Source organism: Marmota flaviventris, chromosome 1 (genome assembly GCF_047511675.1).
Source record: "Marmota flaviventris isolate mMarFla1 chromosome 1, mMarFla1.hap1, whole genome shotgun sequence".
Taxonomy (NCBI): domain Eukaryota; kingdom Metazoa; phylum Chordata; class Mammalia; order Rodentia; family Sciuridae; genus Marmota; species Marmota flaviventris.
Window position 1 is genome coordinate 169,793,002 of NC_092498.1, and position 26,850 is coordinate 169,819,851.

Below are 26,850 nucleotides of genomic sequence, written 5' to 3' on the forward strand. Positions count from 1 at the left end.
AAACTGGGATTGGTAAATCCATTAAAGAAAAATAAAAGCATTTTTTTTCTTAGTGAATGAGATTCTAACTGCCGACCAGTTTTTCATTTTCTCTCAGTGAAAGTAAAAGAATTTAAGGTGATAAGAAGCAGCAAAGGTAGTATATAGCTGAACAGAAATGAGATTAAACTGTGTAAATTTTGTGTGTACACAGGGAAAATATGTGGCGAGGTGGTGCATGCCTATAACCTCAGTTGCTCTAGAGGCTGAGGCAGGAGGATCCCAAACTTAGCAGGACACTGTCTAAAAATAAAATGTATAAAAGGGCTAAGGATGTAGCTTACTGGTAGAATGTTTGTGTAGCATGCACAAGGCCTTGGGTCCAATCCCCAGTACCATATACAAATAAAGAAAGAAACTATGTGATAACCTAAGACTGAGATTATAGAGTTTTAGAACACCACAAATACCTTTTTAAAATAGAAGGCCAGATAGTAAAAATTTAGGTTTTGCAGGCTACCAGGTTTCTATTGAACTACTAAACTCTGCCATCATAATATGAAAATGAATGAACCTGGCCATGTTTCCACAAAACAGCAGGTTGGATTTGGCCTGTGGGACTGTAATTATCGGTTTCCTGTGCAGAGCATATAGATTTTGTACATTGTGGTAAGGACTTGAGGTCTTGTTTTAAGGGTTGGTGACAGTTTTGAGCAATAAATTAGTTTTTGATGTGTTTTTATAAGCTGATCTTTAGATCTTCAGTATACTATAGAACAACTAGAAGAGTTTTCAAAGTCTGTTTATACTGTTTTATTATTATGTTTGAGTGTTAGTAATTTGTTAGTATCTATTGTATGCCAGATCTGTGTTAGGAATTAAGTTATTGATAAGATACCTCCCTACTATGACTAAACCCTAAATTCCTAGATTTATCACAGATATCTTTGTAATCCTTGGGAATTACTAATACCATTCCTGATGCAAAGTAAATATTTCAAGAGATTATTAGTACACTTCAGGGAACCGTGGGCCTTATATAATTGGTAGCTACAATATACCTTTATATAGACATGAATATATGAAAGCTTAGAGAGGAGAGAGAGAAAAAAAAAAAACATTTAGATGGTAGGAGAAGAGGAATTCAGTTTTAGACATGGTGAAAATAAGCCTCTGGAGTTTCTGGGAGAAGATATTAGTAGAGTTCTGGATATTAATAGTGTTAAATTTGGCATCAACATTTAGAAATTATTCAAATGCAGCAGGTAGTCAAAGCCATTAAAAAGGAGTTTGTGCTGGGCACAGTGGCACACACCTGTAATCCTAGTGGCTCATAATGCCTATAATCTCAGTTGCTTGAAGGAGGCTGAAGCAGGAGGATCTGAAGTTCAAAACCAGTCTCAGCAACTCAGCGAGGCCCTAAGAAACTCAGTAAGACCCTGTCTCTAAATAGAATATAAAAAAGGGCTAGGGAGGGCTGGGGCTGTGGTTCAGCAGTAGTGCACTTGCCTGGCTATGTGAGACATTGGGTTCGATTCTCAGCACCACATAATAAATAAAATAAAGGTCTATCAAAAACAACAACAAAAAGAAATCTTTAATAAAAAGGGGGGGGTGGTTAGGAGGGATAGGGATGTGGTTAAGTACAGAGAATCTGTAGATTGGGATACTTCAGATGTTGCCGAGAGGGGCTGGGGTTGTGGCACTGTGGCAGAGTGCTTGCCTAGCATCTGTGAGGTACTGGATTTGATTCTCAGCACCACATATAAATAAATAAAAATAAAGATTTATTGACAGGTAATATATATACATGTTGCTGAGAGTAGGGTGGACACAAGCGTCTTAGTGGAGAAAAAAAAAAAAAAGTGGGAGAAATAAATGAAAGCCTCTGTAGTAAATCAGAATGCTCAGCACCAAGTTTATACTCCCTCTGAACGGTGGTTAGAGGATTTTATTCCAGAGAAACCCATCAGACAAAGACAAAATGTTTCTAAGCTTTATCTTTTCTCCCCATAAATTGCCACCTGTCACCTAGCAAGTAAGAAGCCTGCATATTTGAATTGAACTGTGTCAGCTTTTTATTGCCTCCCCCTTGTGAATATAGAGACAGCTAAGATGACCAGACTTTTGAGGAAATTCTCTATTGAAGAAAACAATGATAAAAACAAACAAACAAACAAAATGTGACTAGGGAAGAAACAGGAAACAAGTTTAAAAAAAAGGAAAAGGAAAAAGTCTTTTTTAAAATTAATTTCAGAGAAAGATAAATGTTTCATGTATGAAACAAGATAAAGATGGTTATATAGGTATGTATGTATTTGTGTGGTACTGGAAATAGAACCCAGGGCCCTTATGAATGCTGGGCAAGAGCTCTGCTAGGCAAACTGAACTACATTTCTACCCCTTTTTAATTTTAGTTTGAGACAGGTTCTTACTAAGTTGCCCAGGCTAGCCTCACACTCGACATACTCCTACTTCATTCAGCCTCTCGGATAGCTGGGATTAAAGGTGTGTACCACCACACCTGGCTGAGATGACATTTTTTTTTTTAAAGGAACAGAGTACACATTAAATTTTTGAAAAGTAAAACTATAACCAGCTGCGGTGGCACATGCCTATAATTCCAGTGACTTGGGAGGCTAAGGCAGGAGAATTACAAGTTAAAAGCCAGGCTCAGCAACTTGGTGAGACCCTGTCTCATAAAGAGACTAGGGATAGGCCAGGTGTGGTGGCACACACCTATAATACCAGTGGCTCGGGAGGCTGAGGCAGGAGGATCACAAGTTCAAACTAGTCTTAGGAACTGTGAAGCGCTAAGCAACTCAGTGAGACCCTGTCTCTAATAAAATACAAAGTAAAGCTAGGGATAGTTCAATCCCTGGTACCGAAGAAAAAGAAAGATTAAAATGTGATATTAGATTTATTTTAATCATAAGGGTTATATGAGAAAATAGAGGAAATATTTCAGAAAATTAATAAAATGACAAGCTTTTTTAAGAAAAAAGGGGAAAATTTAAGAAATATTACTGGAGTTTTTAACATCTGAATGAGTTTAAGAATAGAAGGGGAGGAGAATGGGAGAAGATGGAGGATAGACAACCAAATTTATCATTTACATAGAATACAAGATGATTCACCAGTGCCGGGTTTCTGTTCTCGCAACTAAAAGGCTCAGGGGTCACTCTAGTTAAACTGGGCTAACTGGGCTGCACAAAATAACCACACAAGAGACACAAATACCTTTTTCTTTGGGGTTGCTGTGACAGCTTCTCTGACCTTAAGGGTCCGCAGAAAGAGAGAGAGAGCGAGAGCACGCGCCCCCTTTTATTGAGGAGAAGCTATTCAAATGAGGCAAGGGGTCAGGTTTCAGGGGGCTGAGTCTATCTTCATGATGTCCACTATCAGCAGGTTGACTGACACCTGGTAGGCCACACCCAAGGGCAGAATAAGAGGAGGGGACACACACAAGGCACTTCCATGGAAGATTCTATCCTAAACAGGGCAAAGGGTTATGTTACAAAGGAACAGGTGAGCATAGCTTTACCCATGGGGCTGTAGCAAGACACACCCATTTCTGTGACAGAGCGCCTCAGCACCCAACTGGGGAGTGTAACTCAGTCACCCTTAAGGGCCTCCCACACACCAGAATTGAAAGATATGATCCTGTAAACTGAAAAGATACCCTGAATGCCCAGGACAATATATTTTTAAAGATCACAAACTAACCCTGCCACAAAAGGTCACACACTATTTTTCCTTTCATATGAAATATTCAAAATAGGTAAATCCATAGAGATGGGAAGCAGAGGAGTCACTTCCAGGCACTGGGGAAGTGGGGTGGAGAGTAAATGATTAAGGAGTATGGGACTTCCTTTTGAGTGATAAAAATGTTTTGGAACTAGATACAGATGGTGGTTGCACAACATCATGAATATACTAAATAACTACTGAATTCTTGCTTTAAAATGGTTACATTAGGTGAATTTACCACAATTAAGAAAAAAAAAGGCCATATGCTGAGGAATAAGACATTTAAGAGCATTAGGATAAAGGGAAGATTAAGAAAACTTGAAGAGAAAAACAAAGGCTCACATTAATCATAATAAGCCAAATTATAAATTTTTTAAATATTTATTTTTTAGTTGTAGTTGGACACAATATCTTTATTTATTTATTTTTATGTGGTATTGGGGATCAAACCCAGGGCCTCACCTGTGCTAGGGGAGTGCTCTACCACTGAGCCACAACCCCAACCCCCCCGATTATAATTTAGTAGCAAATAAGCTTAGGAATCCCTTTTTTACTCCTTTACTCTCTTTCTCTCCTCTTTCCAAAACCTGAATTTTTCTCTTTTTTTTTTTTGTCAAAATGTGATATCTTTTTTATTTTTATTATTATTTTTATTACTTGTTGATGGACATTTATTTATTTATTTATTTACATGTGGTGCTGAGAATCGGACCCAGTGTCTCACATGTGCTAGGCAAGTGCTCTACCACTGAGCCACAACCCCAGCCCAAAACCTGATGTCTTTTTTAAAAAGATATTAGTTGTAGATGGACATGATACCTTTATTTTATTTAGTTATTTATCTTTTATGTAGTGCTGAGGATCGAGCATAGTGCCTCACACATGCTAGGCAAACACTGTGCCAACTGAGCTACAACCACAGCACCCAAACCTGAAATCTTAATAGCTTAATTTGACAAACATTTATTTCTTACTCACGGTACATGTGCATGATGTGCTCCACATTGTCACTCAGGGGTCTAGACTGATAGAGCCTGCCATCTTATGGTGTTGCTGTCTTCATATGTTTTTAGAGTTCCTTTAGTGGGAGGTGAGAGGGGATAGAATAGTCCCACTCTAGTCCCACTTTCTCTTAAATGCTCTGGCTCTGGCTAGCATGCATTCTATGAACCTCCCTCAGTTCTAAGGAGCTCAGACATAAAATCCTCGTAGGTACTCAGAAAGAATAGTCAGACCAGGTATAACTGAGCACAAGAAATCTCTACTATGTATGCATACTCAAGAACAGGAGTCATTCTATCATCAGGCTTACCTTCTAGGTAGAAGCTAGAAGACAATATTGTGTAAGAAAGGAAATATGATGCTTTCAAAATTCTAAAGGAAAATTATTTCTTATAGAATTATGTCTCATCATACAGTCAGTCAAGCTGGGCACAATGGCACATGCCTATAATCCCAGAGGCTCAGGAGGCTGAAGCAGGAGAATCTTGAGTTCAAACCCAACCTCAGCAATTTATCAAAGCCCTAAGCAACTCAGTGAGACACTGTCTCTAATATAAAGTATAAAAAAGGACTGGGGATGTGGCTCAGTGGTTAAGCACCCCGGGTTCAATCCGTGGTACAAAAAAAAAAAAAAACTGTCGATCAAATAAATGTGAAGGTAGAACATTAATAAGATTTTTCAGAGGAACAAAGTTACAAAAGCTTTTACCCTCTGTCCACCACTTCTCAGGATATTATCAGAAGTGTTACAAAAAAACAAGAGAATAAAATAGGAAAGGAAGATTTAAAATCTAGGGTCAGGGAGTTTTGTACAGGATACAACACAGACTAGAGCAATAAGGTTAAAAGACTGAGCAGGTACATTGCACACACCTGTAATCCCAGCCACTCAGGAGGCTGAGGAAGAGGATTCCAAGTTTCATGCCAACCTTGAGAGACTTTTTGTCTCAAAAAAAAAATAGAGAGACTTTTGTCTCAAAATAAAAAGTAGAAAGAGCTGGGAATGTAGCTCAGTTGTAGAGCTTAGGTCCTGGGTTTAATATCCAGCAAACACACACACACACACACACACAGATTACAAGATTGAGAGAAGGGAGGGATGGATGGATAATGTGATAGATTACCTGGATGTTTGACAGTATTGAGGAATTTTATTGTTCTCCTAAAACTTGGACTGTGTTTGAGAGAGAGATTTTAAAAAATCATTAAACAAAATGTGGCATTACAAACTCCAAAAATACTAAGTGTTGTGTAAGAAAGGAAATATGATCATATTATATGACACATATATAAAATAGTCAATAAGAATATTTGATTATAGACTAGCAAAATGTAACTCTTGTGATGATAATAGTAAGTAACATATCAGAGAATAATCCTAAAGATTTTGAGTGAGTAATGCCTCAAATGGAAGAGTTTAAAAATCAGTTTATTATTTAGTAATATAAATGTAAATAACAAAAAAATTACTAAAAGTTAAAAAGTTGTTGCTTGTAGGAATAAAGTGAATTTCAGGAATAGAATGGAGTAAGAGGACAGGTAGGACATCTTACATTTTACTTCTTATAGGACTGATGCCTTTTAAAATTATCTAAACCTTTTACTTTGAATTCTTGTTTTTAAAAAAGCAGGGACAAATAGTCAATAAGAAATGAAAGTTATGTTAAGTAGCTATGGGCTTTGGCAGACAAAAGTTTATAATGATCATGGAGTCGTTTCAGTGACTGAATGATGGGTGTAGGCAAGTTACAGCTGGTTGAAGAGTAAAAGAATACAGCACTTATTTCACAAACTGCAAAAGTAGATTAAAGAAGCTGGGTCCAGTGGCACGTATCTGTAATCCCAGGGACTTGAGAGACTAAGGTAGATGGCTTACCAGTTTGAGGCCAGATTGACAATTTAGTGAGACCCTATCTCAAAATACAAAATAAAAAGATCTAGGCATGGCCAGTCTCAGTGGCACTCACCAATAATCCCAACAGTTCAGGAGGCTGAAACAGGAGGATTGCAAGCTTAAGGACAGCAATTTAGCAAGACTATGTCTCAAAATACAAAATTAAAAGGACTAGCGGGCTGGGGATGTGGCTCAAGCGGTAGCGCACTCGCCTGGCATGCGTGCGGCCCTGGTTCGATCCTCAGCACCACATACAAACAAAGATGTTGTGTCCGCCGAAAACTAAAAAATAAATATTAAAAATTCTCTCTCTCTCTCTATCTCTTTAAAAAAAAAAAAAAAAGGGACTAGAGATGTAACTCGGTGAGTGGTTAAGCAACTCCAGTTTCAACCCCCAGTACTACTCTTTTTGTTGTTGTTGTTGTTATTTTGTTTGTTGGGTTTTTTTTAATATTTATTTTTTAGAAGTAGTTGGACACAATACCTTTATTTTGTTTATTTATTCTTATGTGGTGCTGAGGATCGAACCCAGGGCCTCGCACGTGATAGATGAGCGCTCTACCGCTAAGCCATAACCCCAGCCCCTGTTTGTTGGGTTTTTGTTGTTGTTGTTGTTTTGATACCAGGAATTGAACTCGGGCACTCAACCAGAGCCACATCCCCAGCCCTATTTTGTATTCTATTTAGAGACAAGGTCTCACTAAGTTGCTTGGCACCTCACTGTTTCTGAAGCTGGCTTTGAACTCACTGCCTCAGCCTCATGAGCCTCTGGGATTATAGGCATGCACCACCGCACCCTATACTACTTAAAAAAAAAAAAAGAATAAATTGAAGGATACCAATTGGCATGCCGGATTTTAAAAAGGGATATTCAGAATAGTTATACTCTCTAGTGAAATGTAGAATATGAAAGTATGATTTCAAATAAATTATAAAGAAGATACGTTATACCTTTACTGATAATCTTACATAAAACAAGACTTTTTTTTTTTAATTTAAGTTGTAGAATTTTTCATTTTCCTAAAGTATGTTCTATAGGCATCTTTGTTGAATTGTGTCAGCAGGGAAAAGTAAACTATTGGTATGACAAAATTTTTATTTCTCGTCTAAGTAAAATTCCTTTAGAATTATTTTATTTCAGCTCAATATCCTTGACTTAAAAAGGTTGCATTGGGGGCTGGGGTTATGGCTCAGGGATAGAGTGCTCACCTTTCATGTGCGAGGCCCTGGGTTTGATCCTCAGCACCACATAAAAACAAATAAAATAAAGATGTTATGTCCATCTATAACTGAAAAATAAGAGTTTAAAAATGTGGGGGCTGGGATTGTGGCTCAGCGGTAGAGTGCTCACCTACCACATGCGAGGCGCTGGGTTCAATTCTCGGCATCACATAAAAATTAATAAGTAAAGGTATTGTGTCCAACTACAACTAAAAAAATTTTTTTTAATTGAAAAAGAAAAAGAAGGAGGTTGCATTGGTTGTTTCCTCTGATTCCTTCATAAAAAGATCTAGACTTGCTTTTTTTGTATTTTAAATAATTTTTTATTTTGGAGAATAGTATAGTTTGACTTGACTTATGACTTCAAATAGGAATAAACAAATAATTAAATCCTGTTTCAAATGGAAAATATACATAGACATCTAGAGCTTTTTAAAAATACGTCAGTATAGACAAAACAAATTGATTAATTGCAATAAACAGGAGTTTACTATCTACTAATAACTAGTAAACTTTGAAAGGTATGGAAGCAAGGCATTTTCGTATAGGCTATTTCATAGATTTTAAATGTTCTCAAAAAATTATAAGTATGGAGGTAATGCATACAGTATTTCAATTTAGTCAATTGACAGTGTTTTAATTTAGTCAATTCACAATGACTTACTTATTAAATAAGGTGCAATCTAATGAAAATAAAATGCAATTGTCTCCCTACCCGCAGTTTTCTGCATTAACCTGATTGCTCTCTCATAGATTAAATTCTCTTAGTTCCCCTTCCAGTTTCAAGTTTTTGTTCAAGCTTGGTCATAGGAGTAATGTTATCATCTTTAAATTTGGTCATGGAATGTGTTACACTGCCTCGCTCAGGGAAATGCTGCTCCATTTGGGCTTGGATAGTAACATTTATTTTCTTTGGCAGAGAAGCTGATCGTAGAGGGGCATCTGACCAAAGTGGTAGAAGAAACAAAGCTTTCAAAAGGTTCGTTTCTGTTTTTCTATGGTTTTTCAGAGTTCTCTGGGATAATGAAGATAGATAAGTGTAAATTTTCAAGGTCATAGTATTTTAACCATCAGTTTATTTTTTGCAGCTTACAAAATGGCCATCTAGTAACAATTTCAGATGTTATATAAAATAGTTGGATTTCTCTTTTAGGAAAGATTATCTTGATTGGGAAGTTTCTTTCAAAGTGGGCATGTATGTGTGTTTTTGTTTTTTGAAAGTTAAAGCTTGTTATAGATTTCTTCAGGCATTAAAATTGTGTTGTGATCTATTTCACTTCCAGCATTATTTTCAGCTTTGATCTTAAAATTTTAATCAAACACAATATGAACTTATATGATAGGGAAAAATGCTTGTGGTTTCTCCTAGGGGTTATAGTACCTTTAAAATTTCTTATATTTCATGTTTTGTTGATTTTTGATATCTCAGTTTGATTTAAACAAAAATAGTGACTTTTGTCTGTAGAATTGTCTTATATTTTGTAATGAATGGTTCAGCAATTGTCTAAAGTAGTTTGTTATGTTAATTCTTTCCATTACAATTATCAGACTTACAGAAGAAAAGTGAGTTTTAATGCATCGAATCGTATTGTCAAGTCACTTTTATGCATGAGGAAAATTAAGCAAATAAATCTGGGTGGGATGTGCTCATTGTCATAGTAGAATTTCTGTTAGACTTTGCCAGTGTAAAACTAGCAATCCTTTTGGTCTGTTAAAACAATGAATGATAAAAATTTTATACTTAGTTTTAGTACATTTTGTTATGTTAAAGTAAGTAGATTCATTGGCTTTTTAAAATGTCTAAACAGATGTTGTTATTTCAGATATCTGGTGGCTTCTATTCTGAAATTCTTTTCACAGCAGATAACCTTATTTGGGGAAAGAATGCATAGAATATGCATCACTAATATTGTTCTGACAAACAGGCATTGAGTTTCAGAATAGCGAACTATTTTTAGGACAAATGGCAATTTATTTCATCTTATTAAAGGGAGATGAGAGCACACTTTAAAATAGCTTTTTACTTCATCACCTAAATACCTATTCAGATTAGTTGGTTCAGTAGCCAGCACTTTGAAATAAAAGTTAAAGCTTGAGGGGAGGGAAGGAATCAGTGCTTCTTTAATGAAAGAAAAGTGCCTTGCTGTTTAGTGCTTCTAATTAATGCATTCTAAATTTCAGTATGTTTGCTTCAAATCATGTGCCATTATTGAAAAATCTTTATGCAGTACTGCTGATTTTATTATTAAGTCTGTATATAAAATATGCATTGAAAGTTTTAAAGAATATATTTTTCATTCAGCAGTTCCACTTCTGGGTTTTTATTTATTTTTTTTTAATTTTTTGTAGTTGTAAATGGATAGAATGTCTTTATTTTATTTGTTAATTTTTTAATATTTATTTTTTAGTTGTAGTTGGACACATATCTTTATTTTTATTTATTTTTATGTGGTGCTGAGGATCGAACCCAGGGCTCTGCACATACTAGGCGAGCACTCTACCACTGAGCCACAACCCAGCCCCCTATTTGTTAATTTTTATGTGGTGCTGAGGATCGATCCCAGGGTCCCATGAATGCTAGGCAAGCGCTTTGCCATGGAGCTACAGCCCCAGCCCTGGGTTTTTATCTTAAGGAACAAATTGAACAAATGTGCAAGGATGTTTGTTTCAGTGGGGTTTTTTGTTTTGTTTTGTTTACAGTGCTGGAGACTGAATTCAGGGCTCTCTACCACTAAGCTACATCTCCAGAGCCCACACACACACATATGCTAGGCCACTCAGCCCCAGCCCCAGCCCCCAAAATTCATCTTTTAAAAATGAAAATATAAAGCTAAGTTTTATACACTCATGGATTTTTCTATCAGTAGTCAACATTTGTTCCCATTAATCTTTAGAGCAAACTGGATGGCTAAAATATGTTACATTTAAAACGTTTTGAGTCCGGCTTATAAAGATGTTTTTTGGTGTTTGTTTGTTTTGTTTTGTTTAATCTGGCTAAATGTCTCTTTTTTTAATGCTTTCATTGGTGATATTTTTGGTGAAATTTCTTTTTTACGTTGAAAATATCAGTTGTTAGAAATTGACAATTGCAAACTGTTACAGTCTTAAGTATATCGTCTAAAGATTTCACCTACTGTAGTGTGTTATCATAAGTTTTATATGTTTTATGTTTAAGGCCTAACTCAACCTAATCATTACAGTAGCTTTGGAAGTAGAAATAGAAAGAATACAAGAAAATAATTTTACCATTAAAAAACTATATGCTTTCAGGCAACTTACTGTGGCTCTTTAAACATCAGTTTCCTCATTTGTAAAATGAAGTTTTCACTTGCCAGATTGTTGTGGGAATTTAATGAAATGTTGCTTAGTAAGCAGGAAACACTATTATCAGGTTTACCGTTTTTTATATTTAACTTTGTTTTCCTGTTCCAGTGGTACAGGAAATTGTATATGACCACTAAATTCGTTTTGCCCATCTGTAATTATGTCTACTCAAAGATACCTTTTTTAGGATTCCCAGTTTGGGAACAGTTTTGGTATTGATTTGATAGCTTTCTTCCATTTTCTATATATTATTAATATACATCTTATTAAGCACTGTAGAGACAATCAGTAATAGGTGGATTGGGGAGGGTTTGTTACAGAAACTGAACTCCGGGTGCTCTATCACTGAGTTATATCCTCAGCCCTCTTTATTTTTTATTTTGAGTTGTCAAACTAGCCTCAAACTTGTGTTCCTCATGCCTAAACCTCCCAATTTCTGGGATTACAGGCATGCACTACCACACCCAGTGATTTTTTTTTAATACTAGAAATTGGCGGCACCTTCATAATTGAAGAATAGGTGTTTTGAAAATGTTAATGCTCTAACTGAAGAATAGATGTTTTGAAAATAAGTAGATAGTCTCATGTTAGTTCATTTAGTTTTGTGTTTCATTCTTGAATAGAGTTGGCTTGCCACTGGGGGTTTTTTGTTTTGTTTTGTTTTGTTTACAGTGCTGGAGACTGAACCCAGGGCTCTCTACCACTAAGCTACATACCCAGCCCCCCCCCCCTTTTTTAATATTGTATGTGTGGCCTGTTGTATCAGGCCACGCAATGATGGACTGTCATTTGACTCCCTGAAATCTTGCATTCTTATTCCAAAGTAGATGTGTACCTTCAATCAACTTCCTTCCTTCTTTCATCTCTTTCAGCACTGTTCTATGCATAGAAAATATAGTAGTTAATGAAACAGACAAAAATCCATTCTCTTAAGGAGCTTACATTTTAGTGAGATCTTGATGGAAGATTTGGTGCCCCACATTTAAGGCAATTTTATAGCACAAGTTAATACTCTAAATATAGGAGAAAATTTCCTTCTAAGTCAAGGAAATACTTTTGAATATACACACTGTTAAATCCATGACACAAAGAAAAGACCACCGACTCCAATTTTAAATCAAATTAAAGCAAGCTTATATTGTGTACACAAGAGAACTAGTTGGCCAGCAGCTGTTTCACCCAAAGCAGAGAACAGCAGCCCAGCTCTCCAGGAAAAAAGCTTTTATAGCACAAAAACTTACAAACGGGGGTGTCTTGGGAACTTACAATTAACAGGATTCTGGCAAGCATAATTCAAAGGCAGATAGCAGATTAATGATCCACAGGCTTTCAAGGTAGGGTGTAAATTGAGATTCCAACATCAGAATTTCTGAGGGGCTGCTAAGGTTTTAGGGAGGGTTGTTATCTGGTCAAGGAGAGCCAGGCAAAGGTGAGTTTAGAGCAGGGGAAAGAATTCCAAATAAGATTAGCCCTCAGAGTAAGGTCAGGCCAAATAGTTATCTTAGTAAAACAGAAACGAACTTTTAATAACTTTGTGACAAGATGGTTCCCAATTCTATCTCTTAAGATAGAATTAGGTTGGGTTCATCAACACTTGTTTCACCTCAAAGTAAAGATCATAAAATTGCCAAAAATCAGCAAACATCCGGGGAGAGCCATTTTCCTATCTGTTCTTCCAGAATGATTCTTTTTCTATCCATTTATAGAGATTAGGTGTACAAGCATGTTTTATTTGAGAATGTAACTTTGTGATCAAAACCAGAACATTCAGAAATGTCTGTCAGTGGCACACCATAATGTAGCAGAGGTCACAGATTAGGTTCCCATGGGCCTTGATGATCACTTCTAATCTGAGCTTCCTGTCACTTAGCAGTTGACTTTTAGACTACAAATGGCAATGAAAAAAGAAGCAAATTAAGCCACAAATTCTAGGAGTGTTTTAATATGAAACACCCCTAACTAGTTACATTTTAATATATTAAGTATTTTGACAGTAATAGCTGTTTTAAATGTATTTCTAATTTCTTTCAAAATGGAAAATATCTCAATTAGAAAACAGTATATATAGTCACTACAAAAATGTGAAATAATAGTTTAACTATATGAAATTAATAAATGTTCGCCATGAATCTTTCTGCATAGTTATACATACTCTTTTACTTAATAGTAAGTGTATCTTGAATATTTTCCATTCCACAGTATGCACATTTCATTTTCCCATAATGAACAATATAGTATTGAGCATCAATATACCCTGCATATACCTTACATAGACTTTTGTTTCCTTAGAAAAAATACTAGTTTGCACATTTAAAATTTTGATATATATTTCCACAAATAGTACAAACACATAATATTATAAGAAATAAGCATACACTTAGTGAATTTGTAATCCCACTAGAAAAATAAAATATATACACATAGACTTAGGTATAGTGGCTCATGCCTTTAATCCCAGCAACTCAGGAAACTGAGCAGGAGGATTGCAAGTTTGAGTCCAGCCTTAGTGACTTTCACAAGACCCTTTTTCAAAAATAAAAGGGTTGGGAGTACAGCTCAGTGGTAGAGCACCCAGGGTCCAAACCCCAGTACCACTATAAACATACATTTGCAAATAAATAAGACACAGAAAATTAGTAATAAAAATAAACATCATCATGGAGAAATGAAAAGTATCTTAGAGATAATGGGGACTTCAGCTTTATCTTACAGAAGGAATAGGCCAAGTTGAAGGTAGACTATTATGAGCTGGTACACCTCCCCTATAAAGAAGCTGACATGACTCCAGCAAAACTCCTGTGGGAATTAATGGTGGGACTAATAGCTAAATTCTGCAACATAAAGTTTGCCTGAAGGACTGTGGAGAATGAGGAAATGCTACAGGATTTTGGGCAGAGAAATTGCCTTCTTTGTAAATGCTGCCCTAAAGAATAGCATAGTATATGTGAATATGCCATTACAGATGAGAATCTGGAGCCTAATTAATTACCAGTCATCTTTAATAAAATGTTGGCCTATAATTAGGATTTTTGAGAGCAATTAGTTGAAAACTAGGCCTAAGATGTCTTCATTGGACCTGGCAGAGCATCCCTTGCAAATAAGTACCAAACTTTAGTTTTTCCTCAGTGTGATTCCATATTTATGGTTTCTAAAGAAATAGATTGTTATTTTCTTATTCTAAAGGTATTTTGTAACATGTGATTTTTATAGGATTTTATTACATGAGTATATATATTACTAAGGCAACCTTCTAGCTAGTGTTTTTATATAATAAAGCCTTTTTCTTTCATCCTCTTAATACAATGTCCACATTGTACTGGTAATTTTGCTATATTTGTTGCAGTTCTCTGAATAAAAGCTTGCTTCATTTTTATTTCTAGTTGGCAAGTGGACAACCTTGAACAAAAAAAAAAAAAAAACCCAGCCCTCTGCGTAGCAGATAAAATCCACATTATAATTTAATGTGAGCTCCGTGTAATAACCAGCATTCCATTTTGGACTGGGGTAGTGACAAAGTAAGATTCAGTGATCTCAGTTAATTTTAAAAATCTACTACTTTGCATAGTAGTAGATTTTGAGCATTCATACCCTGAAGCAGTTTTCTTGTTATAAGATATTTAATTATAATAAGATTTTTACTTTTATGTTTTTTCTTGGTAGAAAACCAGGCAAGAGCAAAGGATTCTGACTTATCAGATACTCTGAGTCCAAGCAAGGAAAAAAGCAGCGACGACACTACAGGTGAGTTTTAACCTAATGTTTACAAATCTACAGCTGTTAATAGCAGTTAGGTATGCAAGTTAATGTAGATGGAGATTTCAAACTTTGTAGGGGAAAAATAGTGCTTTCATTTGTCAATTCACTCCCTTGACTGTTAGATATTTCTTTAAAAACTACTTTTAACTATCCAACTATAGTAGCTGTGTAAATTTAGTTACTTATTTTGATAATAATAGATTGCTGATAGTTCTGAGTGCTGTCTGTAATTATCTCTTTTTTCACCTTTCTATAGACGCCCAAATGGATGAGCAAGACCTAAATGAACCTCTTGCTAAAGTGTCCCTTTTAAAAGGTACTTTAATAGTTTTTATGACATTATAAATCAGGGTATCAGATTCACCTTTTGCCAGAAAAATCTGTGTCATATATTGTGTGAAGTTTTTAATTAAGAGTTTAAAATAGATTCTGTAAAGTAGCAGAAACTAAAATTTTAAATGTTGATGTTGGTGCCCAATGCCTTAAAAAATTATATTTAACATGTAGAATAATTCAGATCATAATTTTAAGATTATGAAGGGCAAAGCAGTAAGTGGTAAAACATGAAATGTTTACATTTGAACTTATTAACATAATGATGATAAGGTGAAAACCTTAACTTTCTAGAATCACCTGTTTGCTGTTTTCATATGGTAACAGTATAAATTTGCTAATTTTCTAATCTCCCTAGTTCTTAGGGCACTCATCAAGAAATTCTGGACCGAGAAATTTTAGATATGGCTAAAATAAGCAATACATGTAATTAAATCTTTTACTTGTCTAACCTCTAAAAAGGAATTACATTTATTTCTTGATATTTGTTTATATGAAATGGGTAGGAAATAAATCAATATTTATGAAAGTGTCTTTAAAGTACATTGGGGTGCCTTATTGATAAACCTATGATTATCATCATTTATTCTCTTTTATATTGCCTTATTATACAGAAGAAAAATTGACATAAACTATTAGCCCAGTCAGTTAAGCATATCAGAAGTGGTAGACCCAGGAAGCTCTCTGGGACCAGAGCAACAGTAAGAGCCTAAGGAAGTTTCTTTTTGAAGAAGTGCCTATTGTTCTGGCTGAGGTATTAAGAGATATCACAGTCAGACCCTGAGCTTTGAGATTATATTTGAAAGGAGTCCTAGTTTCACCCTGCATGACCCAGCTGTTGGCCTAGTTGTATAGTGATGGGGATGGAGGGAGATCATCAAGATTTTCTTAGTGTCCTTTAATCTGGACCTCCTGGCTTTCTTTTTTTCCCCCATGGATACTGAAAACTATAAGGCTTCTTGAACTACCTTTGATTGAATTCCACAATCAGGGAAGTTCCTGAAGTCTGCTGGCCCAGGCAGCCAATTGCCAGTTTGGTCTTAAATTTGGTCATGGTTTCCAACACATTTACTGATCAATACTCTTCTTGGGGGACCTTTGATGTTAACAAGCCATCCTTTTATTCTAGTATCATGGTAATAAATATGTTAATGTTTGTAGAAGTCCAGGAATCTCGTCTCAGAAACACAATACCATTATTGTATAAAATGTTGTTTCTGATATTGAAAAAATATGTCAGAACCTGTGGGCATTTGTGGGAACATGGAAAGCGAGAGGGGAGCTGAATGAATAATGAACACCCCTCATACAAAAGTAGCAATTTTTATGGTGTTTTGTACTACAAAAATTTCCCAGAAATCTTTTTTTTTTTTTTTTTGGGGGGGGTGGCTGTTACTGGGGATTGAACTCAGGGGCACTCAACCATTGAGCAACATCCCCAGCCCCATTTTTATATTTAGAGACAGGATCTCACTGAGTCGGTTAGCGCCTCGCCATTGCTGAGGCTGGCTTTGAACTTGTGATCCTCCTGTCTCAGCCTTCAGAGCCACTGGGATTAAAGGCATGCACCACTGCGCCTGGCTCCCAGAAATATTTTTTGCAGCCAAGTGCAGATTAGTTTGTAAGTAGCATTTAGTGCTTTTTTTTTTATTTTTTTCAGTCTGTTTTAAATTCGATTTTAATCCCATTGCCTACCACAATGCCAGTTATTCATTAAAATTTAGTTGTTTGATGAATTAATTAATAATAGGCCTCTTACATCTAAGTTATGAAGCCTCAAAACCATTAGGAAAATAACACATTCTAGCCACAGTGCTAAGTGAATCCTGACTTTGCCATTTATTTGTAATATGTCATTGGGCAAATTGCTTAACTCTTCTGTGTTTTAGCATTTATTTTCCTCACTTATTAGATTGGGAAAAACTGTCTTCATAGAATTATTGTGAAGAGTACATACAACAACATACATGGACCATGTTCCATAGTGGGAATGTAATATGTCAACCACCATAATGAAGACACATGATGGTAGTGGTGATGGTTGATAAAACCAAACCTATCTATTGAAGGACTTTCATTAATAGAATAAAATTTGGGGATTTTAAAATACTTCCTACTTTATCATTTAGGTAATGAATCTTTTCCAATAAATAATGCATCCAGATGTCAGGAAAATAATTTTAATCTATGAGTGTCATAGAAAGGCTAAAATCTGTCAAAATGACAGATACTGATTCTCCACAATATAGCCTAGGGGCTAAGGGCGAGGGCAGGAAGAGAAAGCTGTAGAAGAAAAAGAGGTTTGAGATTTGAGTGTGCAAGAAGGATGGTGGCTATGCAAATACTGCTAGTAATTCTTTCAGGTGCTATCAATGAAGATGGGTCCGAATTTCCTTAACCTTGCTTTATCTAAGATGACAGAAACCTCAAATTTTTCCTTTTTTTTTTCTATATGATGGGCAACTTTTGTTAATGAAATAGTATTTTTATCAACACCTATTGAAAGATTTTGCATCTTGATTTTAAGAACAGACCCAAGTTGAATTAGTCAATGATTACATATAAAGAAAAATCATCCAATTAGAGCAGGCATATTTTAGAAGAACTTCTAAGAAATAATCACCATAACTCTAAATGGTGATTATGTTTTTCTTTTATAAGTTTTACAATTTTCTTAAAAATAATGTGTTTACTGATATATAATACAAACATTAGGTTATATTTTATTTATTGTATGTGGGTATGCTTTGTAATCTTTCTAATTAGCTTCAGTGTCTTGACATAATTTTCCCCTAAGGGAAGTTTATAAATTTTTATACCTCACTGTCAACTTTTAGAGCTGCAGAAAGGAATTATATATAAGTAGCCCATTTTTTTCTCTCATCAAAATGCTTTATCCAACTTCCTATGCCATAATTTTCATATTTTATTATTTTCCTTTTAAAAAACCAGCAAAGCTTTATTGAGAATTATCATATAGTCTCTTCATGTTATTCATCTAGGATTGGGAAAATAATCTAAAGTAGACTAAGCATTCATCATGAGATGTAAATAAAATTATAATAACAGTAGTACATTTTTTTCTGATATATTAATCATTTCAATCAATTTATGACTTTTTCCCCTGTGGTACTGGGGAATGAACCCGATGATACTCTACAACTGAACTACATCACCAGCCCTTTTTATTATTTTTATTTTGAGATGGGATCTAGATTGTGCAGGCTGGCCTTAAATTTGCAATCCTCCTGCCTCAGCCTGCCAAGAAGCTGGAATTACAGGCATGTGCCACCATGCCCAGCAACTATTTATTCCTCTTTTGAAAGGATAATAAAGAGTAGATCAAACTGCAGTTCTCTATGTACTTGAAATCACCCGTCACCCGCCACAAAAAAAAAACATTTATGAAATTCATGGTTTACACATGCCTGTAAACCCAGCTATTTGGGAAGCTGAGACAAATTATAAATGCAAGGCTAGCCTGGGCAACTTAATGAGAGCCTGTCTTAAAAATAAAAGGAAAAGAGCTTGGGATATATTTCAGTGCTCAAGCATTTCTTAAAAATATTACTAACATTTACAAATCCATGTTTGGAATGGGAATAACACCTGTCAGGAGTCAAGTGTACAAGAGCAACCATGTGGTGGAGCATAAGTTCTATGGAACAAATACAGTGAAAGATAAGACTTGGACAGACAGAAGACAGTGTCCAGGTTTGGGACTTCTCTGCATGAAAATGGATGGTGGTAGCAGAAGGAATTTCTAGAAAGTAGAACCAGTGGGAATGACAAAGGAGCCAACAAAAGATCCAACTGTCAAGGAAGAATCCTGGCTGGTTAGAAGGAATGGCAAAGAGGTGAGAATCAACTTTGAAGAGGCCTTTAAATTAGGCTGCCTCCTCCACCTGAGAATATCTCCTACAGCCTCCTATATCCATGATGGAAAAAGATTATGAAGGTTGTTCTTAGAAGCCAAGACTTTCTAAAAGAAGAAGCAGTGGTAGTGTTTCCTGCCTCAGCTAGATCACTCCTGTCAGCTGATATGACATATGTTTTAGCTAGATCAGCCCTCAACAAGCATGCACATGCAAATAGACTGGGGGAAAAATGTTTTGATTTGACGCTTTACCAAGTGATTTCAATCACATTTAGAGCAAAGATCAGAGTTTAAGTTAAATCTCCAGCCACCTTTCTGAAGCTAAATTGGTAACACACAGTTTAATTTAGAATAATATTTGGTATTCCATAGGCCAAGGGCTAATTAACTTAGTGGGTTCATGCATTATGTGAATTTATATGAGTTAGCCTTAGTCTAAGAAAAGCTGGTCCCTGGCTCATACTGTAAATCAAGCAATTATAAAGATGTACCATTTGTGTTAAGGGGAAAACAGATTCTGTTAATTTTTCTACCTGTCATAATTCCTAAATAACATTTATTTTCATTTGAATTGTACATCTAAATAAACTGGATTTGGCTTAGGAAGGCTTTCATGTACCTTCATCTGAACATTTTGCGTTAATACGCATCATCAGACTTTTCTAAACATTATAAAGTAGATTAAAATAAACACTCCCTTTCTAGGACAAGAGAGAGACCCCATGAGAGTAGACCTAAGCCACAATAAACTAATAATGCATTTTCCCACCCGACTGTGTGAAATACAATGAGCCTTGATCAACCTTAACACAAAAAGATGTGCTCATTAGTCTTTGGTTAAAAAATAAATAAAAAATGTCACTTGGTTGTCTGGAAAGAGGATCTGCACACTAATTACTTATGAGTTTGTAGTCATTTGTGTTTACTAAACTTAATTTGTAAAGCTCATAGAAGTATCTCTACTTCTGTGTTCAAACAACACTATAAAGAGTTTGTATGTTTGCATAATTTGATACATGGCAAATGTTCTAATTAAAATGCTGATTTTTTTCATTATATGATGCAGAGAATTAATTTGCAGATAGTGGGACCATGAGTTAGCATAATCTCATATTTTTGCGTTGATTATATTGTTTCTTTTTTTATGTATCCAGCAACCAGTTTGATATTTTTTATTGATTTTTTTTTTATATATGTGACGGTGGAATGCATTACAATTCATTTTACACATATAGAGCACATTTTTTTCTTATCTCTGGTATATAAAGTATATTCACACCAATTTGTGTCTTCATACATGTACTTTGGATAATATGTTCATTACATTCCACTATCATTTCTAACCCCTGCTCCCTTCCCTTCCCCTCCCTCCCTACTCCACTATGAATCAGTCTCCTTATGTCAGAGAAAACAGTCAGCATTTGTTTTTGTGGGATTAGCTAACTTCACTTAGCACTATCTTCAACTCCATCCATTTACCTACAAATGCAATTATTTTATTCTCTTTTATTGCTGAGTAATATTTCATTGTGTATATATGCCACATTTTTTTTATCCATTCATCTACTGAAGAGCATCTAGGTTGGTTCCACAATTTAGCTATTGTAAATTGTGCTGCTATAAACATTGATGTGGTTGTGTCCCTGCAGAATGTTGTTTTTTAAGTCCGTTGGGTATAGACTGAGGAGTGGGATAGCTGGGTCAAATTGTGGTTCTATTCCCAGTTTTCCAAGGAGTCTCCATACTGCTTTCCATATTGGCTGCACCAATTTGCAGTCCCACCAGCAATGTATGAGTGTACCTTTTTCCCCACATCCTCGCCAATACTTATTATTGTTTGTCTTCATAATAGTTAGAGATGATGAAAATTTTTCATATATTTGTTGATTGATTGTATATCATCTTCTGAGAAGTGTCTGTTTAGGTCCTTGGCCCCATTTATTGATTGGGTTATTTGTTTTTTTGGTGTTAGTTTTTGAGTTCTTTATATATCTTAGAGATTAGTGCTCTACCTAATGTGTGAGGGGTAAAAATTTGCTCCCAAGATGTAGGCTCTCTACCCATCTGACAGATTGTTTATTTTGATGAGAAGAAACTTTTTAGTTTGAATCCATCCCATTTATTGATTCTTGATTTTCTTTTCCTTTTTTTTTTTAATTTGTGGTGCTGGGGATTGAACCCAGTGCCTGTGCATGCAAGGCAAGCACTCTACCAACTGAGCTATGTCCCCAGCCCTGATTCTTGATTTTAATTCTTGCGCTATAGGAGTCTTATTAAGGAAGTTGGAGCCTAATCTGACATGATGAAGATTAGGGCCTATTTTTTCTTCTGTTAGAAGCAGGGTCTCTGGTTTAATTCCTAGCCCCTTGATCCACTTTGAGTTGAGTTTTATGCATGGTGAGAGATAGGGGTTTGATGATATTGTTTCTTGAAACATAAGACATAAAACCTGTTCCATTATTATTTTGTTTGAAAAGCAAGTATTAGTTTTATTTCACAGCATCATTGAAAAAGGGAAGTGTTCTACTATAGCAAGAATTTGTTTCAGTCAGGCACAGTGGTGCATGCCTGTAATCCAAGCGCTCAGGCTGAGACAAGAGGATTGCAAGTTCAACACCAACCTCATCAAAAGCAAGGCGCTAAGCAACTCAGTGAGACCCTGTCTCTAAATAAAATACAAAACAGAGCTGGGGATATGGCTCAGTGGTTGAGTGCCCCTGAGTTCAATCCCTGGTATCCCCCCAAAAAAGTCTGTTTTAATAGACTATAAACTTTAATGGAGGTGAAATTACATATGAATCTTCATTATAAAAGGATTCCTTGAAGCATAACAGTCCTCTTTTAGTTGTTGTAGTAATTCATTTACCATTAATAAGCTTATAATAATAAATGCAGAGGGACAAGATAAGTTGATACAGGAATTTAAGCAGAAATGATTGAGGCTTCTTCTAAGATGATAACATTTTGATTGGTAATTTCAAGAGACCTTTCCTAATTATAAAAAATAACAAACATGAGAAAAGTTGAAGAGAACAAAAAATACCCATATATGCCCATTAGCTAGATTTAACTATTGTTTTATCATATTTCCTTTTTCTTCATTTTCTTGTGTGGTGGTGTGGACATACTAGGGATTGAACCTAGGAACATTCTATCTCTAAGCTACATCCCCATCCTGCTATCTCCCTCTCTCTCTCTCTCTTTTTTCTTTTTTTGCCTTAATTTTTGACCAGGGTCTCACTAAGTTGCTGAGGCTACAATCCTCAGCCCTCCAAGTCTCTGGAATTGCCACCATAGGCATATACCACATTGCCTAGCTTGCCATATTTTCCTTTTTTTTTTTTTGTACCAGGGATTGAACTCAGAGGCACTCAATCACTGAGCCACATCCCCAGCCCTGTTTTTTGTAATTTTTTTTAATATCTTCTTTTTATTTTTATATGATGCTGAGGATCGAACCCAGGGCCCCCCCGCACATGCTAGGCGAGCACTCTACCGCTGAGCCACAATCCCAGCCCCTGTTTTTTGTATTTTATTTAGAGACAGGTTCTCACTGAGTTGTTTAGTGCCTCACCATTGCTGAGGCTGGCTTTGAACTGGCAATCTTCCTGTCTCAGCCTCCTGAGCTGCTAGGCTTATAGGCATGTGCCACCACACCTGGTTTTTCTTGTTTTATCACATGTAGAAATTTATTTTTTATTTTGTATTCTTTTAGATGTTAATGGACCTTTATTTTATTTATCTATCTATATGTGGTGCTGAGAATCAAACCCAGTGCCTCACACTTGCTAGGTAAGCGCTGTACCACTGAGCCAGAACCTCAGCCCCAGAAATTTTTATTTTAACTTTTTACTTTGACATAATTCTAGACTTAAGAAGAGTGCAGTAAGAGAACAAAAAATTCCATATGCTTGTTCAGATTCTCCAAATATTAACATTTCACCCCTATCTGTTGTTAATATTTTAATCTTTCTTTTCTTTTCCCTCTCTTCTCAGCCTGAATCATTGAGTCATTTGCAGACATTATAGCCTTTATTCCTAAAAACTTCAATACATAGTTCCTGTTTCATATGATTCTCAAAATTAAGTAAAAGTTAACAGTGAAATATGCTACTATTCTCAAATCTTATAGACCTTATTCACAATTTGAAAGCTATCTCAATAATGTATTTTATGAAAAAAGACAATCCTGCATGATACATTGCATTCGATTGTCCTGTCTTTTTTTTCTCCCTTAGCCTAGAACAGTTAGTTCTTCAGTCTTTTTTTTTTTTTTTTTTTTTGGTGTGTGTGTGTGTGGTGCTAGGGATTGAACCCAGGGCCTTGTGCATACAAGGCAAGTACTCTACCAACTGAGCTGTACTCCAGCCCACTTCAGTCTTTCTCTGTTTCATGAAATTGATATTTTTCAAGAGCACAAGACAGTTAAAATGTTCTTCTGTTTATATGTTTAATGTTTCCTCATAATTAAATTCATGTGTTTTTGGCAAGATCAACAAAGTAATATTAGGTATTATTATATCAGGAGATACCTGATATTGAATTGTGCACTAGTGATATTAACTTTGAGTATATGATTAAGGTATTGTCTCCCTGGTTTCTCCAGTATAAAGTTGTTATTTTCTATTTTTAACTATTTCTTGTGCAGAGCTATTTTAAGACTATGTAAAAGTCTAACCCCTCAGACTTTTTTTTTTTTTTTAATTTTCTCAGTAATGGTGATTGAATTTGAGTCCTCACACATGCCAGGCAAATACCCTACCATTGAACCACATCCTCAGCCCAAATTCTCAAACTTTTTTTTTTTTTTTTTGGTACCAGGAATTGAACTCGGGGGGCACTCAACCACTAGGCCACATCCCCAGCCCCTTTTAGTATTTTATTTAGAGACATGGTGTCACTGAGTTGCTTAGCACCTCACTTTTGCTGAGGCTGGCTTTGAACTCACAGTCCTCCTGCCTTAGCCTCCCAAGCTGCTGGGATTACAGGAGTGCTCCACTATGCCCAGCACCCTCTAAGAATTTTAACCACTTAGTTTTAGCATCTACTAATGATTCTTGCCTGATGAATCATTACCTTAATAGTTGCCAAATAGTGATTTCTTAATTTTATCATTCCGTCTATGTGTATTAGCAAACTTTTTAGTATGTCTTTTTTTTAATTTTCTCATTTATTTATGAGTTATAATTTAATATATTCTGTCATAAACTCTGTTATATACTCTGTCACTCTCATTTGCTTTGATGCTCAGCTTGTCATATATTTGGCTAGTAGGAGACATTTGGGTTTTGGGGATTTGGGTTTGTTTTTTTTTTTTGTTTGTTTGTTTGTTTTTACATAACCCAGTCCTTCTTTTATCTCTTTCTCACTTCTGGCCCAAAAGTTATTTTAGGTTCATCTTGTACTTTCTCTCTCTTATCCCTAAAATCAACCATTTCTTCAGAGAACTCTGGTAGAAAATGGTATTTAGAAACCAAGATCTTTAGTGTTTGGTGTCCTCATTGCTACTGGTGTGTCATTTCTTCTAAGCCCACTCAATAGACAGACTTAAGAAATAGATGTGTAGGGCTGGGAATGTAGCTCATTGGTAGACTGTTTATGTAGTATATACATGGCCCTGGATTTATAATCCCCAGCACTGTGAACAGGAAAAAGTGGGGAGGGGAGGAATAGATGTGGGCACATATTTATATGCAACCTCCATGTTTACATGTATGTTTATTTACATAGTATCACACAAATCCATATTAATTTTTTAATATCTTTATTTTGTTTATTTATTTTTATGTTGTGCTGAGGATTGAACCTGGGTCTCACACATGCGAGGCGAGCGCTCTACCTCTGAGCCATAACTCCAGCTCCCCAGCCCTTTTTTATTGTGAAACAGGGTCTCGCTGAGTTGCTCAGGGACTCACTGAGTTGCTGAGGCTGGCTTTGAACTTAAGAACTTCCTGCTTCAGCCTTTTGAGCCTACTGGGATTACAAACGTGTGCTGCCATGCTTGGCTCCACAGTATAGTTCTTTGATTGTGTTTAGAATACACAGGAAATAGATTCATTGGATACAGAGGCATACACCTATATAATCCTAGTGACGCAGCAGGCTAAAGCAGGAGGATCACAAATTCAAGGCCAGCCTCACCAACTTAGCAAGGCCCTAAGCAACTCAGTGAGTCACTGTTACAAAATAAAAAATAAGGGCTGGGGTTGTGGCTCAGTGGTAGAGTACTTGTCTAGCACATGTTAGGCCCTGGGTTCAATCCTCAGCACTACATAAAAATAAATAAAATAAAATCATTATGTTAATTTATAATTTAAATACATGAATGAATGAATGAATATAAAAAAATACAAAGAACTGGGAATGTAACTGAGTGGTAAAGCATCCTTGAGTTCAATCCCCAGTACCCCCTCCCATTAAAAAAAAATTATTGAATTATTGGCCAATGTTTCTGTGGAAAAGAAAGCCATATGTAGGTCTGCTTGTTTTTTTGTTTTGTTTTGTTTTGTGGGGTTTTTTTTATGTTTATCAAGTTGGAGCAGTAATCCTTGACATGGGACCTTTACCTACTAGGGGACATTTGGCAATATCTGAAGACATTTTTATTTGTTATGATTCAGGGAGGTCTCCTGACATCTGGGTAGAGACCAGGGAAACTACTAAATATCCCACGATGCACAGAGAAGCCACCACAGTAAAGTATTATTCAACCAAAAATATCTGTAGTGCAAAGGTTGAAATTAACACAGCTAGGAAAATATTTACTCAACAGTTTTAAGTAGGGTTTGTTTGTTTGTTTTTCTTGTCAAACCACTTGAAAGTAAGATACAGGTATCATGACACTTGTTTCTTTTCTTTTTTTTTTTAATTTATTTTTTAGTTTTAGGTGGACACAATATCTTTATTTTATTTTTATCTGGTTCCCAGGATCAAACCCAGTGCCTCATGCATGCCAGGCAAACACTCTACCACTGAGCCACAACCCCAGCCCAACACTTGTTTCTTAAATACTCCTGAATATTAGGGTACTGCCTTACATGATGACTAAATCCAGAGACATAGACCAGGACCTTGCAGACTTCAACAGACAGTATGGAAAGAGTTGTCAAATAAAATTTGTAGTTGGTATGACAGTGTCTCTGCCACTAAAAAATTTCTGCTTGTGTTCCCCACCCTGACCAAAAGAGCTTTTGAAATACAAATTGATAGATTGACTAGCATAAATGAACCCAGAATCAAAATTTTTGACAGGGAAAATAGAATGTGACCTATGAGTATGAAAATACATGCATATAAGTAATATCTGAGACCTACTATAATTTTTTTCAATTTTTTTTTAGTTGTAGAGGGACACAATACCTTTATTTATTTATCTTTATGTGGTGCTGAGGATCAAACTCAGGGCCTCACACATGCTAGGCCAGTGCTCTACCACTGTGCCATAACCCCAGCCCCATGAGACCTACAGTAATTGAATTGTGAAAAAATATTCTCAGATCTATTTTGAAGGACCAAAGTTTTTATGGCTGAAGTACCTGTAAAATAAAGTCATTCTCAAATAGAGTGCAATAGAAGAATATGGCTTGCCTGATTTGTTTATCCATCAATAGCAGAAAGATTTAATAGAATGGAAGATGAGCAGCGAAACCAGAGAGGAAAGTGGTTAGAGGAAGTGTCATATTTGAGATGTAATGCTAGATTTAATTTATTTGAG

The 26,850-nt window shown here is 35.7% G+C and overlaps 1 protein-coding gene across 26 annotated transcripts in view; it reads left to right on the forward strand.

The window, feature by feature from the left end:
- Slmap (sarcolemma associated protein) overlaps window positions 1-26,850 on the forward strand; it is a 158,253-nt gene that overhangs the window by 110,659 nt on the left and 20,744 nt on the right. For 25 of the 26 annotated variants that reach the window (XM_071618915.1, XM_071618973.1, XM_071618952.1 and 22 more), the window contains 3 exons: window positions 8,766-8,825; window positions 14,831-14,911; window positions 15,183-15,242. In XM_071618915.1, the coding sequence (XP_071475016.1) occupies window positions 8,766-8,825; window positions 14,831-14,911; window positions 15,183-15,242 (201 nt within the window). The remainder of the gene's footprint in view (window positions 1-8,765; window positions 8,826-14,830; window positions 14,912-15,182; window positions 15,243-26,850) is intronic. The other variant, XM_071619011.1, reaches the window with a different exon arrangement.